This window comes from Coturnix japonica, chromosome 21 (genome assembly GCF_054131305.1).
Source record: "Coturnix japonica strain WE chromosome 21, WE-NBRP24, whole genome shotgun sequence".
Lineage (NCBI taxonomy): Eukaryota > Metazoa > Chordata > Aves > Galliformes > Phasianidae > Coturnix > Coturnix japonica.
This window is the reverse complement of record NC_140683.1, coordinates 11,163,858-11,180,325: the sequence shown is the minus strand read 5'-3', so window position 1 is coordinate 11,180,325 and position 16,468 is coordinate 11,163,858. Positions and strand designations below refer to the sequence as shown.

Genomic DNA, 16,468 nt, shown 5'->3' with positions numbered 1-16,468 from the left:
GCATCTTGGCAATGTAAGTTTGTTTTTCTTAGTACTATTTTTTCTACAGAAGCAAAACTGAAGCCAGAAGTTCAGTATTGCTCTACGTGCTGCAGCCCTTGCAGAAGAAGCTGCAGGACGGGATCTGGGCAGTGCTGCCTTGGTGTCCTTCCTTGCCCTGCCTGCAGGAAAGCAGCTGAGCTGGGGGGCAGCTCACCCCACAGGGGCACGGCCCCAGCCCTGGGCATGGGGCAGAGTGTGAGGACTGCAGTGTGGCAGCAGGAGACCAAGCACAGCCCTGCTGCTGTCCTGGCCCAGCACTGCCTCTTCAGCCCCACGCAGTGACGGAGCCTGTGAGTTACACAGCACAGCAGCTCCTCACGCTGCTTTTATTAGAGTTTTTCACCACACACCATCCTCAAGGAAAAGCTCCCTCACAGTGACAGGCTGAGGTGGGTGTTCCCTCGTAGCTGTGGTCAGATGGGGGAAATCAAGGAACAAAGGGGGAAAAAAAGAAACACTTTGCTGTGCTTTGTGCCAAATGTCCATCTTACAGCACAGCTTCAGCGCTGCGTCCAGGGGAGCAACTCACCCACCCTGCAGTGTGCAGCCACAAGGAACAAGGAGCACACACTGCCATTAACCCTCAGCCACGGGATGCTCAAAAGACAGAAGAGGACTCATCCCCCCCAGGACACCATTCCCAATTCTAAACTAGCGGAGCTGACACCCACTCAGGGCAGACATCAGCCAGGGTCCCTCCTTGGCAACTGCTTCCACAGAATGGGCTGCAGAACAGAACCCACCTTTTGCCAGGCTGTGTTCCCTCCTAAGGCACTGAGGTGAAGTGGAACTGCTGGGCCCAGCAGAGCCCTGGAGACAGGCTGGCACAGAGGGTCTGCGCAAAGCAGCAAGGCTGCAGGCAGGTGCAAGCAGCAAGGAGCATCCCAGCCCCACTCCACAGCCATCCCAGACAGGGAAGAATGCACAGCCCCCAGCCGAGCTGCAGCCTTCGCCTTTGCACAAAGTTGGACTGCAGCAAGGAACTGGGCACAGGACCCACACAGCACCCAGTGCCGCTCCGAGGGAGAGGGGACGCTGTGGGCACAGCTCCAGCCCCTCACCAGGCTTCAATACGTGCCTGCAGCAGATGCAGAGCAGCCTGGGGTCATCTTTCACTTGTAAGTCCCAGCTGCTCTCGCTGTGTTTCAGGCAGGGGCTGTGGAGCTCAGGGGCTCCTCCACGGAGCACACAGCAGCACAGCAGCACAGCAGCACAGCACCCACAGCAGCACAGCACCCACAGCAGCACAGCACCCACAGGGCTGGTGGCAGCAATTGCTGCCCCGAACCGAGGGAGATGCGCTCCCCTCACAGAGGCAGAAATTGCAGCCCTGAGCACTGAGGGGGGTGTGTGTGAGGGGGGGTCACCGCTCTCCAACCAGCAGCAGCAGCCTCTCTGCCTGTCCTCCAGGGCAAAGGAGCAGTGCTGGGGCTGGAGAGGACCCGGGCAGGGGTACGGGCTCAGCCCTCCCAGCTCACCAGTCCCACAGCTCTTGGGGCAGTGGGATGGGGGAGGAAAAGCACAAGGAGGAAAGTAAGCAAGATGTGAGGGGCCAGCGCGGCCAGTGGCCAGTCTGGTGTTACACGTGGCCACCACAAAACAACTCCAGAGGGACACACGGGCCGCGATGGAGGGATGTGACAGCAGGCTTTTCTCCACGAAATAGAGACCTTCTCGGGTACAGGTGCAGGGCACTTGCCCAAGAGGGCGCAGTGCAAGCAATCCAGAAACAGCAAGGGCGAAAGCAAGCTTCCCTCGGGGACTGCTCCAGCCCTGGTACCAAAGGCTCTCCAGGATGATGAGGGCTGGGCTTGAGGAGCTCAGGGACCAGGGAGGGCCCACCAAGTGATGCTGGAGAGCAGGGCACGGTGGGTCTGGGGCATGTTGGGGTGCCCACAGTGCTGCAACCATCCCTTGACCAGGGTTAATTCACATCTCAGGCCTCCTTCCAGCCACTGTTCTCCCAGCACTGCTGGAGCCAGCTGCTCTGGCTACGCAGACCCCTACGTGAGACCAGGTTTCAGGTGACAGACATTTCTGTCTTCCCCCACAGGCAGCCCTGCTGTGGCCCCATACGTCCCAGGCTGCCAGTGCTGCAGCCCAACCTGCCCTGAGCAAACCTGACCAAAAATGCAGCCACAGGGACACAGGGCTCCCCTGTGCCACCTTGTGCAGACAGCAGAGGCAGCAGGCCTGCAGCACAGCAGGCAGCTCCTGCACACAGCACAGCAAAGCACTGCACTGCACTGCACTGCACTGCACAGCACAGCACAGCACAGCAAAGCACTGCACTGCACAGCACAGCACTGCACAGCACTGCACAGCACTGCACAGCACAGCACTGCACAGCACTGCACAGCACTGCACAGCACAGCACTGCACAGCACTGCACAGCACTGCACTGCACAGCACAGCACTGCAGCTTCCCAGCTCCAAAGCTCCACATGGCCCAGGCTGGCAGTGCTCCTCGGGACAGCCCTGCTCCCAGCACACAGAGCAGCCCGCAGTGCTGGGGCAGGACAAAGCCCTGCTCACTACAAGGCTCCAAGGCCACACGCTGAAGCAGCTGGGCGAGCTGTGCTCACCGCCCCCAGGAAACTGGAGCAGGGCGGTTCAGACATCCAAGTCCTTGCAGGAATCCCTGCTCCATCAGCCTGCAATGTCCACCCCAACGTCTTCTCCAGAAAGGTCCCTCTGACGCTGGGGAAGAGGGCTCCCATCAGACACCGCGTTTCCATTCAGCACTGAGAAGGCCCCTTTTGGGAAGGGCCAGGTCCACGCTTCCACCCCTCCTTGCTCCGAGACCTTCCTGCAGGGCAGTGCCCGGGGGCCGGCTCTGCGTTCCCTGCTCTGTGCTGAGGGTTAAAGGCCTGAGAGGTCGACGATGGCTTTAATGAAGATGGCGTCATCACGGACGTAGGAGTTCTTGGCTTCCATCACGGAGACGGGGCAGAACAGTGGGCAGCCGCTGGCAATGTTCATCTCCGTGACCGGGCGCTGGAAGGAGGAGGAGGTCACGTCAGGTCGGAACGCATCAATGATGTGCTCCCGGTTGTTCTGATCCAAGAGCATCAGGGTCACCTGTGGGAGGTGTGAGAACACAAGAGCAGCTGAAGGAAGAGCACAGAGGAACCCATCGCGCTCACTGTGGCTGTGAAGCACATTCATCCAAATGTAACAATGAGCTTCTATGGATCAGAGCCACCCGCAGCCAGGGGAGCACAGAACATCAGCCCTCATCACTGGGCACCACGAGGTGGCAGAACAATCACAAACTGAGAATCCTACAGCAGACACAGAGCTCCTGCCTCCCACACAAATACCTCCGTACGTCCCAGGGAGCTCCCATCACACCAAAACTGCGGCAGTTCCCATCCCCACACCCCGCCTGCAGGACGGGATGCTTCCAGCCCTGGAGCAGCTGATGGCTGGGGGCTCCCACCCAAACTCACCTTCTGGTTGAAGGGCCAGCGCAGGAGCGCGTCGTTGGGTCCTTTCATCACCACGAAGAACAGGGACAGGTGGGTCCCACGCCCGGTGCCGTCCCCGTTCAGGTAAACCCGCAGACACATCTTGTAGCCGTACTTGCTTGTGTAGAAAGCTGTTAACAAACAAACACAGCGCGGGTCAGCAAGTGCAAAGCCTGGCACCAAGTGTCCTGTGAAGACAATACAGCTGGGACCTCAGAAGAAACCAGGCTGAGGTTTTACAGGGCTGTTGGGGGGGGGGGGTCACCAACACAGCTCTAACCAAACACTGCAGCCTCAGGAGGTGCTGAGGTCAAGAAACTGTGAGTGCTGGGCAGGGCGCAGGGGTTAAGGTCTCAGCTCTGAGCCAAACAAAACAGATCTGAACCCGACTCAGCTGCTCTGAGAAGGAAGGAAGTGACGCCCTTGTAGAACAGGACAGAGACCAGGGGTTTTCCACAGCTGTCACTGACTTTTAGAAGGAAATGCCAATTGCATGCACAGCTTCAGTGGCAGTTTAGTTCCCCTCAAGATGGAGTAATCCTTTTTGCCTTCAGGTTTCATAAGCAAAAGGACTCCAGACAGCCCTCACCCCCAGGGAACGGTTAAAAATAGTTTTAAACATGCCCCTTTTATCTCCTGGCCCAGCAACAATCTGGTTTTTCATTACACCAGGAAGCAGCGCAGCATTTACGCCCCCAGCTCACATGCAGCTCTGGCCAGTTTCAGAAAATGCCCCGAAGGGCAATTCCCGAACTAAGAGAGCTGCATTTTCCACTGAGAAATTACAATGTCTTCTACAAGGCAGAAAGCGCCTCCACCAGCACAGCTCCTTCATTCAGCCCAATGCTTCTTATGAATACAAAACAAACTAGAAGATTTCCCCGGGAAAGACGGAAGACCAGAAGCACAGCAGAGCAGCCACACATTCCACATGCCAAGGTCATCGTTACAAACCCCACAGCCAGATGAGGCACAAAAAGGCTTTATCCATTTTGGGGCAATAACCTGGAGAGAAGATGGCAGGAGAGCGGCCTGTGATCGCCTCCTGGCGCTTCCTGGCAAACTCTGTTATCTTCCAGATGAAAACACCGTCGTAGGTGGAAGCTTCCATGTTGCGGATCTTCTCCTCCATCTCAGCCATGGCCAAGTCCTTGAGCCCAATGCTCCTTTCCAGCTGCCGAACCTGCTCAGTGGGACAGAGGGCACAGCCTGGTCAGACGCTGCAGTGAGCAAAGGGCCAGGGGAAGAAACGCAGGAATGTACAGCAACCCACAACAACCTCCTTTGGAACCACATCCTTCTGCAGAACACACACTAATACAACTCAGTGCCTGAGCTGGAAACCTTCCTGCCATGAATGGAAAGCCTCTCTCCAGGAGCACTTTCATTGTGTTACAGAACAGGGATGAGGTTGGGGGAAAAATAAGTCACTTTTCTGACAAAAGTAGATTGAGAAACAGAAGGCCCCATACACAGCCAACCCAGTTCATTGCTGTGAGGCTGCAGGGTTACATCTGTATTGGCAGATCCCACACTGAGAGAGCACAGCAACTACAAAGTGCACAATTCCCAGGCCCCAAGACATAAGGGCACTGTGCCGGAACACAGAGCTGGGAGAGCTCCTTCCCTCCAGGCTGAGCCCCCACCATCACACTTCTCCAATGAGTGGCTGGGAATGCAAAGAGATTCAGTGCAACGCCGGCTCCTCCATCTCCAGTTGGAGGACTCCACCTAACAACATCTCAGTGCATCACTTCATTACTAACAGAAACCCTAAAGCATTTGCTTTAGGTCAATTCATTTTCCATCTGTTCCAGGAAGCTCTCAAGGTTGGGCACAGTCACAAATGGCATCTGAGTGCTACCTTCAGATTTACGGAGACAGGAGTGGATGCAGGTGGAGCTTTGCTAACAGCAGGGGAAGGAAGCTGACAGAAGGCTCAGAGCACGGGGAACCCAGGGCAGGCACTACACACCTTGTTACTCAGCGTCTCGATCTGCTCCTGGTCTAAGCGATGCTGCCGGCTGTACGCTTCAGCTGTCAGAGATACCCTTTCTACCTCCCTATTGAGCACGCAGACAATGTTCTCAAAGGTCACAGTTTTCTTCTCCAGAGCATCACACCTTCCCAAGAGCTCCAGGGACTTGAAGAGCTCTGACTCTGGGCAAAGGGAGTTTGCTGCCAGCAGTGGGGAGCTGCTCTGTGACGAGGGAAGGGCAGGAAGGTGCTTCAGGTCTCCGGATCCACTCTTGAGGCTGAGCACAAAACTCAGCAGCATGTACAGATGCTCTGCCAGGCACTTGCTTTCGTGTTCTGGTAGCTTTTCATTTTCCACCTACATGAAGAGAAATAAATCCCATTCAGGAAGCTCAAGCTGCCACCATCCACAGAAACATGGCCTCCTCTTGAGGCTACAATGTTAGCTTCAAATTATGAAGGGGGAAAAAAATCAAAGAAAAGCAGTTTAAAAAATGTGAATTTTGTTGGTGTTTTTGTTTTATCACAGAAAAGCTGTGATCATACCCTGTGATGGAGGCTTAACATTCCCTCAGCTGCACACACTGTTCTACTCTGCCCTCCTCCAGTCTGTTGCAAAGGGCTCTGTCAGACTGACTTAGCAGCACCAATGGGCAAAGCCTCACGTAATCCTCCTGAGAAGGGATTTACACCAACATCACCAGTCAGAGCTGAGAAACCCACGTCACATGGAGACGTACTGCCCTGCCCCAGCTCTAGCAGTGGAACAAGCTGTGGGATGCTCAGGTCCATGCTGACACTGTCGGCACCACAACCACCTGGAGCCCCAAAGCATTTGGTGCAGTTCTCACAATGTCCTTCTGCATCACTCATTCTCTGGTACCCAAAATCTGTGCAGGAGATAATGCAAAGTGGCATTTATAAAACACCACTCTGACGAAATAGCAGAGCACCAGGTTGGGCTACAGCCAGCTGCAGGTCACAGCTTACACTGGAACCGAAAACAAGACAGACGAGCAGATAACCCTTACCATCTCAGCACAGCCGACAACCTCGAATCTGCAAGGCACTTTACATTTGCCACAATTCTTCACGTGGTCCTGAAACTAGAACAGAAGAGAATGTTACATGGGTCTTATGTCACGCAGGTCGCTCCCTCTCCAGCTCACTGAGGTCTGGGAACCCAAAGACAAAGTGAAGAACAGCCTCAAACCAACACTAATGGCTGGCAGCTGCGCCGCACCTCAGCCTGCTCACAGCTGGCAGCTGCCCTGAACCATGGGGGCCATGGGGGCCAAGGCTGGAGCTCTGCAGGGCAGTGCTAATAACCCACCAGCCTCTGAGATGACTGGCTTGGATTCCCACACAGCATTCGATCAGTGCCAAGCAGCACTGGCACGCTGCCATCCTGTTTCTGCCATGCCTCCCACCATCAGGTATCAGTGGTCTGTTGTGATCAGCACAGTGCACACCCACATCTGCTGCAACAGATGTCAAAGTGGTTTTTAAACCGCCTTTAGAAAAGCTTCTGGGTGCAGTCCTGGTTTGCTCAGTCCCACTCTGCTCCGGGACGGTCTCAGCTCAGCCCAGCCCTGTGCTCCCTGGCAGCCTCATACCTTCTCTCTGGGGATCTTCTTCTTCCCGCAGCCATCACAAGTCAATGGGAATTTTGGGCAGACTTCATCGTGAGCCTGGAAAAGAACAGACAGAAGCTTTGGTGTGCTCAGAACAATTCGCACCGGCTCAGTTCTGTGACCTCCGGGCTGCCAGCACTTCGGGTGTGTATGCAGCCATCCAAGCCTCAGCCTTGATTTAAAGAGCTGCTATTAAAACATATTTTAAAATAAGAAAATAACAATAGTCAGATTACAGCATTGATGAATAACCAAGGGAAGCTCCATGCATGGCTTTGCCAGGAAAAGGCGCGTTGGGGCAGCACTGCAGCAAGGTCAGGGCTGTCGTTCTTTGTGATCAGTTCAGCAGAAAAGCATTTTTCAGCTTTCTGGCTGAAAATCATTTCAAAGCGCCCCAGATCTGCCACGTTGTGACAGGGATCACAGCAGCTCCACGCTCTGCCTGCAGCACACACTGCTCAGCGGGCACTGCTGGGCCCTGAGCCGCTTCCACACAGCTCAGACACATCTCCTTGTGCACCAACCACTGAAACAAACAATACTCGGCTTCTGTAATGAGGGATCCAGAAATCACCTCTTGCTTTTCTGTCCGAGGTTACCATGAGCTTAAATACACCACTGCAAATTCCATTAATAGGCAGATCAAAATTGAGACTAGAATAGAAGCGTGTTTAACAACACCCTTCTGCTGGTACAGAAGAAAATAATAATGACATATTTACAGAGCAGCTTTCTGAAACCAGATGCCTTGAAACCTGCTCACATTTATCTGTATTAAAACAAGTCACCGCCTCCGGAGGGGGGACACGTGTGAGCTGTTCTCTCCCCACATCACAAACTGGAGAGTGAAACCCACCAGTGGCTCAGGTTTGGCGTGCTGGGAACTCGCTCCTTTTCATACTTGAGATGAGCAGGCAGAGCAAAAGGCCCCTGAGCAGCTCCCGGTCCCCTCGGGCAGGGGCAGCCTGCACAAGGGCTGAGCCCTTCCCTCCAGCTGCTCCTGCTCTCTGGTTCTACAGCACCAGACAACACCTTCCCCACCACACACAGAACAGCGGCACAGCAGCAGACGCCGTGCTCTGGTTGAAGCAGGAGCCATTGCAGGTAGAGCCTCTTGAAAGAGGGGACTTTGCACTTCTCCTGCACCAGCTGTGATGAGTGAAATCACACCTGGTTGTTGGCAGCCTCCCAGCTCACAGCGCTCCTCTCTGTGCTGGCAGCTCCCCACAACACACAGCCCTGAGATGGGTGCCCAGCTCACAGCCAGAGCGCTGCAGAACAGCCCTGCACGGCTCCAAGTGCCGCTCAGCAACACGAGTCCAACCAGCACAGACCCAAAACGTTCACGGGACATTTTAACATTAACAACGTGGAGCTCCTCCATAACCCCGACTGCTGCCCCTGCCCACTCTGTGTGGGTGCCATTCGTGCAGGAATGCTGTCTGCCAAAACCCACCCTGCCCAGCAGCTGGGGCAGGCACTGCCTGATCTGCAGCACTCCACCACGCAGGGATGAGGCAATGCTCCTGCCAGAGCCCTCCCAAACCCACAGCTGCACAGACGGGCAGCTCTGATGCCCAGCACCAGCCACCAGCAGCATTGGAAAGCTATTGATGCCACTGTGCCAGGTAAGAGCAGGTCACCCTCCTGCTGTGAACCTGGTCAAAGTTAGATGGGGGGAGGAGACAGCAATAAAGGAACTGGAGCAGAGCTGGAAGAGCACAGCTCAACTCAGACCGTCCCCTGCTACCTCAGCACCTGCCTGCAGCAGGAGAAGAACAAACATGGGCAGAGCTCAGCCTCCACAGCAACATCTCCTGCCCACTCAGCAGCACCAAAGCCACCGGCTGATCTCACACACCGACAGCCCTAAAAACAAAGTGTTCCCATAAGCAGCCTTCCAGCAGATTCTGGGGTCAGAACAGCCCCACACTCATGGGCAACCACTGCAGCACAGCACAACGGGCCGCAGCGCAGGCACCCGGCACTCCTCCCTTCACCTCCAGGTCCCGCAATGCGCAGGATGGAACTCTCGTACCTTAATGTCAGGGAAGTAGAAAAGTGATTTGCAGTATTTGCAGTTGAGGGTTCTCTCGGGGCACTCCCGCTCAGAGTGGCGCTGCTTCTCATTCAGAGGGATCACACCCCTGCACGCCTTGCACTCAATCAGCAGGAATGGGCAGTTCCCCTCATGGCAGCTCTGTGACAGGGAGAGCAGCACAGTTCAGTACAGCCAGACAGAAAAGCAGACACACACACAGGCAGAGAAGCCGGGTTTAGCAACAGCAGCTGATCCCTGGAGCTGGAATGATCATCTGCTAAGGAATGCCAGGAGCTGCTCTGCCGGGCCTGCGTAAATGAGACAAAAGGGAAAACTGCAGTTTAATCCGATTGCTGCTCCAGGTCTCAAAAGCTCTGCTGAACTTGGCTTGAACTGCTGCACCCCACGTCACAGCGGTGGAACAGGATGTGTCCTTGCCCCCAGCTGCCCTGCTCCAAACATGGCACAAATGCACATCTGTTCTATGGGTGCTTCTCAACTGCACTGGAAAATCCATCAGCAAGACACAATAATGGGGATGTGGCAGCTGAGAACAGCCAGCAGCACTCTGCTGTGAGCCCTGGTTCTCTGCACACAGTGCAGGCTGGGCTGCACCCCGCAGTGCTCCACGCAGCATCACACAGGCACAGTTTGCTCCAGGAAAGCGCTCTGAGCATGGAAACAACAGGCAAAGACATGCACAGAGCCAAAGGGGGCGGCAGCAGGGAGAGAGCAGGTAAGAGGAAGGAAAACTTGCAGAGGAGAAACAGCTGGAAGGGGACTGGCTGGCACTGGGGCTCTTGCGACTCGTGGTGAAATGCTGCTCGATAAGCAGGGAGGTTCAAAGGAACTGCAAACACAGATAACACCATGGGTCCAGCTCCCAGGCAGCTACTGGGCAAAGCCCCAAGAGATGCTGCCCGTATTGACCAAGGTCACGGCCTCAGAACAGCCCTGTCACACTGCCCTGCCATTCCACAGCATGCAACTGAATTCAGCACTGAATGCAGCACTGCTGCACAGCCCTGACACCACCCGGCGCTACCAGCAGAACAACCTGCTCTGCTCCACACACAGCACTGACCACGCCAAGCAGCCTGCAGGGCCCGCGGCTCTGCACAGCTCTCCCTTCCTCTGAGCACATCCAGCACACAGCAGGGTTTTGTTGCTCTCCTCTTAACAACAAATATATTACAAATAAAAATGTTTTGTTACTTATGTTACCCATATTATGTACCTTACAGGGGCTGCTCTGCAAGTGCTGCCTCCTGTTGGCCCACAGCACCAGAAACAGACGTTGGTGGGATGGCAGCAGAGGCTGAACCTTCACACCAGTATCCCATTACGTCCCATTATGTCCCATTACGTCCCATTACGTGTTGCTGCTGCGTGACAGATGGCAGCAGAGGGGCAGTGTGACAGAATGGTGCATGACATGGGAGTGCATATGGAGCAAATATATGGCACTGAATTCCTCCATGCAGAAAAAATACCAACGAGTGCCCTACATTGATGCTTGTGAACGCTGATGGGGACCAAATAGTGGATGTGAGCACAGGGAGGGGAGGGTGGTGCATTTCAGCAGTGGTGACAGTGCCAGTCGTTATCTCAGCAGCTGTGGGTTTGTTCATCACTGATGGAAATGCAGAGCTAATGGCAGTGACTGTGTTGAAGAACAGCATTCTGTAGCTGAGAATTCGCTCCACCAAACAGCGTCACTGTGTTCACTGTCTTCACTGGGGTTTCCATGGGAACACAAAGGAGGCATTACTTCCAGAGCAACCTATAAATGTGCTGCCCAAGACAAGCTCCCTGCTCAGCACAGCCCAGCCACGCCAACAGGTCGGACAGCATTGCTCCAAGCAGCATCTCCAGCAGCACACACAGCTGGATCCACACACCATGAGCAGCCCTGGCTGAAACCTCAGTGACACCAACCAGACAACAAAGGCGCTGCTGGGGCAGGGGACGGGCAGGGGAGGGCAGGCTGTGCTGTGGCTGCAGCACAAGGCCAGGAACTGCACAGGAACGTGGAGAAGGGCAGATCACACAGAATGGAAAAGGCAAACCTGTGGTGAGCAGCTGGATCTCAAACCCAACCGCTTTGTTTTGTCCAAAGAGCTGATGGAATCCCTTTATCTTTTAAAGAAGGGTGTGTGTGATTGGGGCTCTGGCACTCGCCTGATCTCTGGAATCTGAGGAATTCCTGGCTGGCAGCGAAGTGCTGCCCCAAAAAGACAACAGCTGTGCACAGAGGCTTCCCGGGGCTTTTACACAGGCTTTAATGGGATGCATCTCTTGCATTGCTCCCCCAAGCTCCTGGACACCACAGGACTTTCTTAGTCCTTCCTTTTGCTTTCAGGTGACAGCTTTAGTTTCTCTGCCCCTGCTCAGATTTTCCGCCTGCACCCAAAGGCTCCTGCCCACAGCTCGCCTTCCTGTGTGTACGTTCAGACTGATTATCACCAAACCTAGATCTGAAAAGGGGGTGCAGATAAAAAGGAAAACCCCCGCCAGCCCCACCACAAAACACTTCATCTGAACACCACTAAATATTTACAACTGCATCCAACAGTCACAAAAATGCACTTATAAACCCAGGCATGTTGTGAGTGCCTGCACATTCCGTGCACTTTGCACAACTTTAAGCAGAACTGCAAGTCATGTCTGAGCAGATTTCACTCTTTCAGTTCTGTCTGTCCCTGTGAGACGTGAACTCCCGGGCCCTGAACAGAAAGCAAAACTGAGATTAACTCTGTCCTTGCTTTTCGTAGAGCTCTGCAGCTGCAAAACATTTTTTACTTGCTCGTACCCTGATAACATTAGTAAACCAAAAGTGACGGTATCTCGTGATTTCTAAGTGGACAGCAGCCAAATCAGTCTCTCGGTACCGACACTGAACAAGTCTTAAATGAGCAAACAATGAATTAGCTCGGAGGGACTTTCCATGTCCTGTCGGAAATAGCACAGCGAGGGACTTTCCATTGCAGGAGCACCGCTGCCACAGGACGTTACACACAGTTACTCACGCTGCTGCCTGCAATAAACCGTACAGCAGAGGGCAAACTGCAGAGCTGAGCTGTGCCACCACCGCCACGCTCAGCTGTGAGCCCGTGGGGCACTGCTGACAGCCAAACACGTGCACAGAGCACCAAGTTAACACTCAGACCATCTCTCCTTCCCCCAGGTGAGCCCTCAGCCCCATGCATTGCCTCCCAGCACATCATCACTCCAGGAGCTCTGGAAGCTGCGCACGAGAACCCAAAGTAGCGCAACGTGCACCCAAGGGAAGGGAGACCCACTGCAGGGCGGCCTGCTGCCCCACGCAGCTTCTCAGCCACACTGAGAGGACTTGGGCACGAGGCAGCTTGTGCTGAGCCCTGCAGGAGCCGCTCGTCAGGACTTCTTTAATCCCGGAGAAGGAGTTCAGAGTAGTGCCTGAGCCACAGCACCCTGACACGAGCACGGTAAGCTGCTGACAAACCTCATTTGGTTCAGACTGATGGAGATAAGCTTGCATTGGCATTCAGAGCACTGCAGAAGGCACGAAACCTCTGTGCCATAAGGAACAGGTCACCAGCACTAATCACAGTATGGGACAAGGCCTGTACACACAGCAGCACAACAGCCTGGATCACAGATCTCAGTAAAACACTGCATTCTCCAATGAGGCTCCCTGGCGGTCTGTGCTGTACTGGCATCAAGCTTTTAACTGCAGATTTTTCTAGGCACGTGCATCCACAGCACATGCAATTTAGAGATCTAAGAAGAGTTACGAAGCAAGAGAAGCATTCAGCATCCTACACCAACTTATCTTGCAGACTGTGCCGGTGCAAAGGAGCTGAAAGCTCCAGGCAGGAAGATGGGGCAGCAGCACAGCTGTGGGCAGGAGCTGAGCAGTGACCCATGGCCACGCTGTCTCTTCCTGCAGTGGCATTGCCACGAGAATCCACACCAAGCTGAAACTCCCTCCTGATACACATCTCAGCCTGGGAGCAATCAGGCAACAGCCTTTATCTAGGGATAGTGTTGGGGGAAGAAAGGTTTGTTCCCTTTGTTTTGGGCCCTCCATGTAATGGTTCATCCACTCTGGTATGGATGACAAAACGATCCTTCAGGAGCAGCAGAACTTCATGGGTGGGTAAACAGCTCCCAGCTGCCAACACAATTTAATGATGCTTTCTGTACAGCAGAGCTGACCTGTAGGAAGGCACAGGGAAGCAAGTTGCTCACTGCAGTCCCCAGAACACTTCACATGAAGCACGTTAGCTGTACACATGCTAAAGTCCAAAGGCCTGGATTAACGAGCAGGAAGGACAAATGAAAACCTTTCCAGAGACAAGCAGAAAACATCCTGGTGGCACAGAGGTGCTCAGAGCGGTGTGTGCTGAGCCTGCAGATGAGAGCCAGCCCCCCTGCCCTCCTTCTGCAGGTGCTACTTGGCCCTGCAGCCAGCTGGAAGCAGGACTCACAGCTCAGAAACAGACTGCAGGTTCACACAGCACAGTACACAACAGTCTGACTGTAAGGCACAGTTCCTTGACAGTTTCCTCATCTCTTCGGGCAGAAAGCACTTACAGGCAGAACAAGCGGCTCCTGTTGTGGAACTGAAGGGTTCAGACCCTGAGATGATAAGCAAACCTGAAATTCTTTCAGCACAGCGCATGCTGTCAGCAGGACGCACAAACCCAGCCCCATAAGATCTCTGCAGCTCCCTGATGGCTTTGCTTACAGCAAAACAGAGGTGAAAGCTCCCATCATCACCACCAGCTGCAGTAGAAAGCAACAAACCCCCAGACCTCCCCTGTCAGCGCAGAGGAAAGAAAGAGCGCGCAGACACCAAAAGTCCTGCTTTGAGATTTACCTCATACTCTTTAATAGTCCCTTTCCACGTGCAGCCCTCGTTGATACAGACAGCGGGCAGACTTTCCACCTCCCGACGAGCTGCGTTGTCTGGGAAAGCCTACAGCAGAAAAGGTGAATGAACACAGAGAGCACTGGGGGGGCACACACTGGGGGGGCACACACGGTCCGGCCTCATCGTTCCTTATTAACCATTCTCAACACAAACGTAACACATGAAGAAAGGACTCCTCCCCGTGACAGTTGCCACATCCTCAGAGATGTGCTAATGGCAAACAGGTCTTTATTACAGAACTTAAGTAGGTCACTGCTATATTCCCATGACCTGGATCTGACAAGCTGGGGAGTTCACCTTGTTAATTGTAACTCTCGCTGCTCAACAGAACATTTCCAAAGAGCAGACGGACCCCCAAAGTCCTGTGTTTTACAGGAAAACTCTGAGTTTAACAACAGGGATTTGTTTTTCTTTTTACTTACAGAGCTGGTTTCCAAAATAGAAACTCCCTCTTCATATATTCCCTCCTGGATGCAGCTCGCACACTTTTGGGGTCCAGAACTAGCAGACACAAAAGCAATAGTCAAACACCCAGTTGATGGTATGATTGGTTTCTAATACCACACGAGAGGATTTTGTTATCCTTTAAGCAATCTGCGGAGCCTTTGCTCAGGTGTACTTTGGGTTCCCATTTCTGCAATGAGGGGCTTTTGATTCACCCCGTGAGTCACTGTTCTCCTAATTGCTCCTTTGAGGGAACCCAAGTGAACTCCTCTGAACCATGTGCCCCACCATCAGGCACCCAGCAATCCAGAAACAAACTGAGGGAAGCCGCAGAGGAATAAAGGCACATCACACATCACACATCACACATCACCCATCACCCATCACACATCACCCATCACCCATCACACATCACACATCACACATCACACATCACACATCCCTGACGCTGACCCTCGGGGGTTGCACGCTGCTCCTTCCCTCAGACAGCATGACAGTCCTCCAGCCCTTCATCGCTTCTACTTACTTCTAAGTCTTGGTTTTAGGGGAAGGCACGAGAGTTACCTTATAATTTTCTTCAGGCAATATGAGCAGTAGCGATGCCCGCACTGCGCCTGGAAGGGCCGCCTCAATATGTTCCTGCAGTCGGAGCACAGGTACTTCACCTCCAGCTTCGTTCCCAGGATCTCCTTCGCAAACCCGGGCTGGTTCAGGTCCAGAGAGCCGGGAGGAGTCGAATTTGCTGCTGCCATGGGAACAAACAGTCCCGGCCGCGCACCCGGAGCCTGCGAACAAACGCACGTTACCGGCAGCACCGAGCGGACCCGGCAGCTCCAGGGACCGACCCGCACACGCCGCCCCGGCCCCGCGGCCCGGACCGGCCGCTCCAGGGCGGCAGCGACTCTCCGGGCCGGGCGGGGGGGGCGGAGCGCGTCCAACGGGGCACAGCCCGGCACAGCCCGTCCCGCCCCGCCCCGCCGCAGCCCCGCGTCCCGCCCCGAGCCCCCGCCGCTCCGCGCTCCGTCCGCCGGCAGCGCCGCACTCACCGGCCCGTCCGTCCGCGCCCCGCACCGGAAACGCGCGCAGGCCCCGCCCGACGGACACGTGGAGCGCGGCCCGCCCCGCACTGCGCCACCGCCCGGCAACGGGACGGAACGGGACGGAACCGAAAGGAACGAACGGGACGGAGCGACGGGCTGAGGGCGGGGCGGACACACCCGGCACGGACACACCCACGGACACACCGCCCCCCCCCCGCTGAAATCACCCCCCGCCCCCAGCCCAGCCCCATCCATCCGCACCTGCGTCCCACGGCACCGGGCAGCCCCGCTCCAGGGCCGGGCTCTGCGCTCCCGGTACCGCGGCACCAGGCACCGCCCCGGAGCCCAACGGGACCCTCCCGGCTCAGCCCCCTCACCCCGCTCCGTCCCCAGGTTAAAGCCCGGCCCGAACCTGCGCACACAGCGCCATGGCCGCGGGTACCGGCACCGAGAGCTGTGCACGGAGCGATGGGAACCACGAGCGGCGCCACGTGTCGGTGAGGTCACGGGACGGGATTTGTGACGGGACTCGGCGCTGCTGGAGATCACGGAGCCCCGGAACGAGCGCGGAGCTGACAACGGGACGTGGAACCGACACACGGCAACGAGCCGGGACACGGGGCGGGGCTGAACCGGGGGCGGCGGGACAGCGGGGATGGGCCGAACCACGGGGACAGATCCGGGCTGGGAACACGCGGAACGTGAGGAACCGTGTGAACGGCGGGGACACGGCGGGACGGGAGCGACACGTGGGCACCGAACGGAACCGGCGGCACCGACAGCAACGGGGGGAGCGGGGGGAGAGGAGGAGGATCGGGACACAGAGCGGCACGAACCGCCGGGACAAACTGACACACACGGCTGGGAACGGGACAACGGGCGGAACCGAGAGCGGGACCCGC

General features: G+C 55.6%; 1 protein-coding gene across 5 annotated transcripts; it reads right to left on the bottom strand.

Annotated features, from left to right (window-relative positions):
- Positions 1 to 5: 5 nt before the first annotated feature.
- Positions 6 to 16,184, bottom strand: TRAF2 (TNF receptor associated factor 2). Of its 5 annotated transcripts, none has more exons than XM_015878696.3 (11): positions 15,979 to 16,184; positions 15,091 to 15,311; positions 14,505 to 14,583; positions 14,029 to 14,127; positions 9,162 to 9,323; positions 7,106 to 7,180; positions 6,521 to 6,595; positions 5,488 to 5,847; positions 4,518 to 4,695; positions 3,495 to 3,643; positions 6 to 3,123 (listed from the first exon to the last, which is right to left on the bottom strand). In XM_015878696.3, the coding sequence occupies exons 1-11, from the start codon at positions 15,994 to 15,996 to the stop codon at positions 2,905 to 2,907; spliced, it is 1,635 nt and encodes a 544-aa protein (XP_015734182.3). In that variant the 5' UTR covers positions 15,997 to 16,184; the 3' UTR covers positions 6 to 2,904. The 5 variants fall into 5 exon arrangements, with proteins under 5 accessions (XP_015734182.3, XP_015734184.2, XP_015734183.3 ...); XM_015878698.3 differs by lacking the exon at positions 15,979 to 16,184 and adding an exon at positions 15,573 to 15,608; XM_015878697.3 differs by lacking the exon at positions 9,162 to 9,323.
- Positions 16,185 to 16,468: the final 284 nt, after the last annotated feature.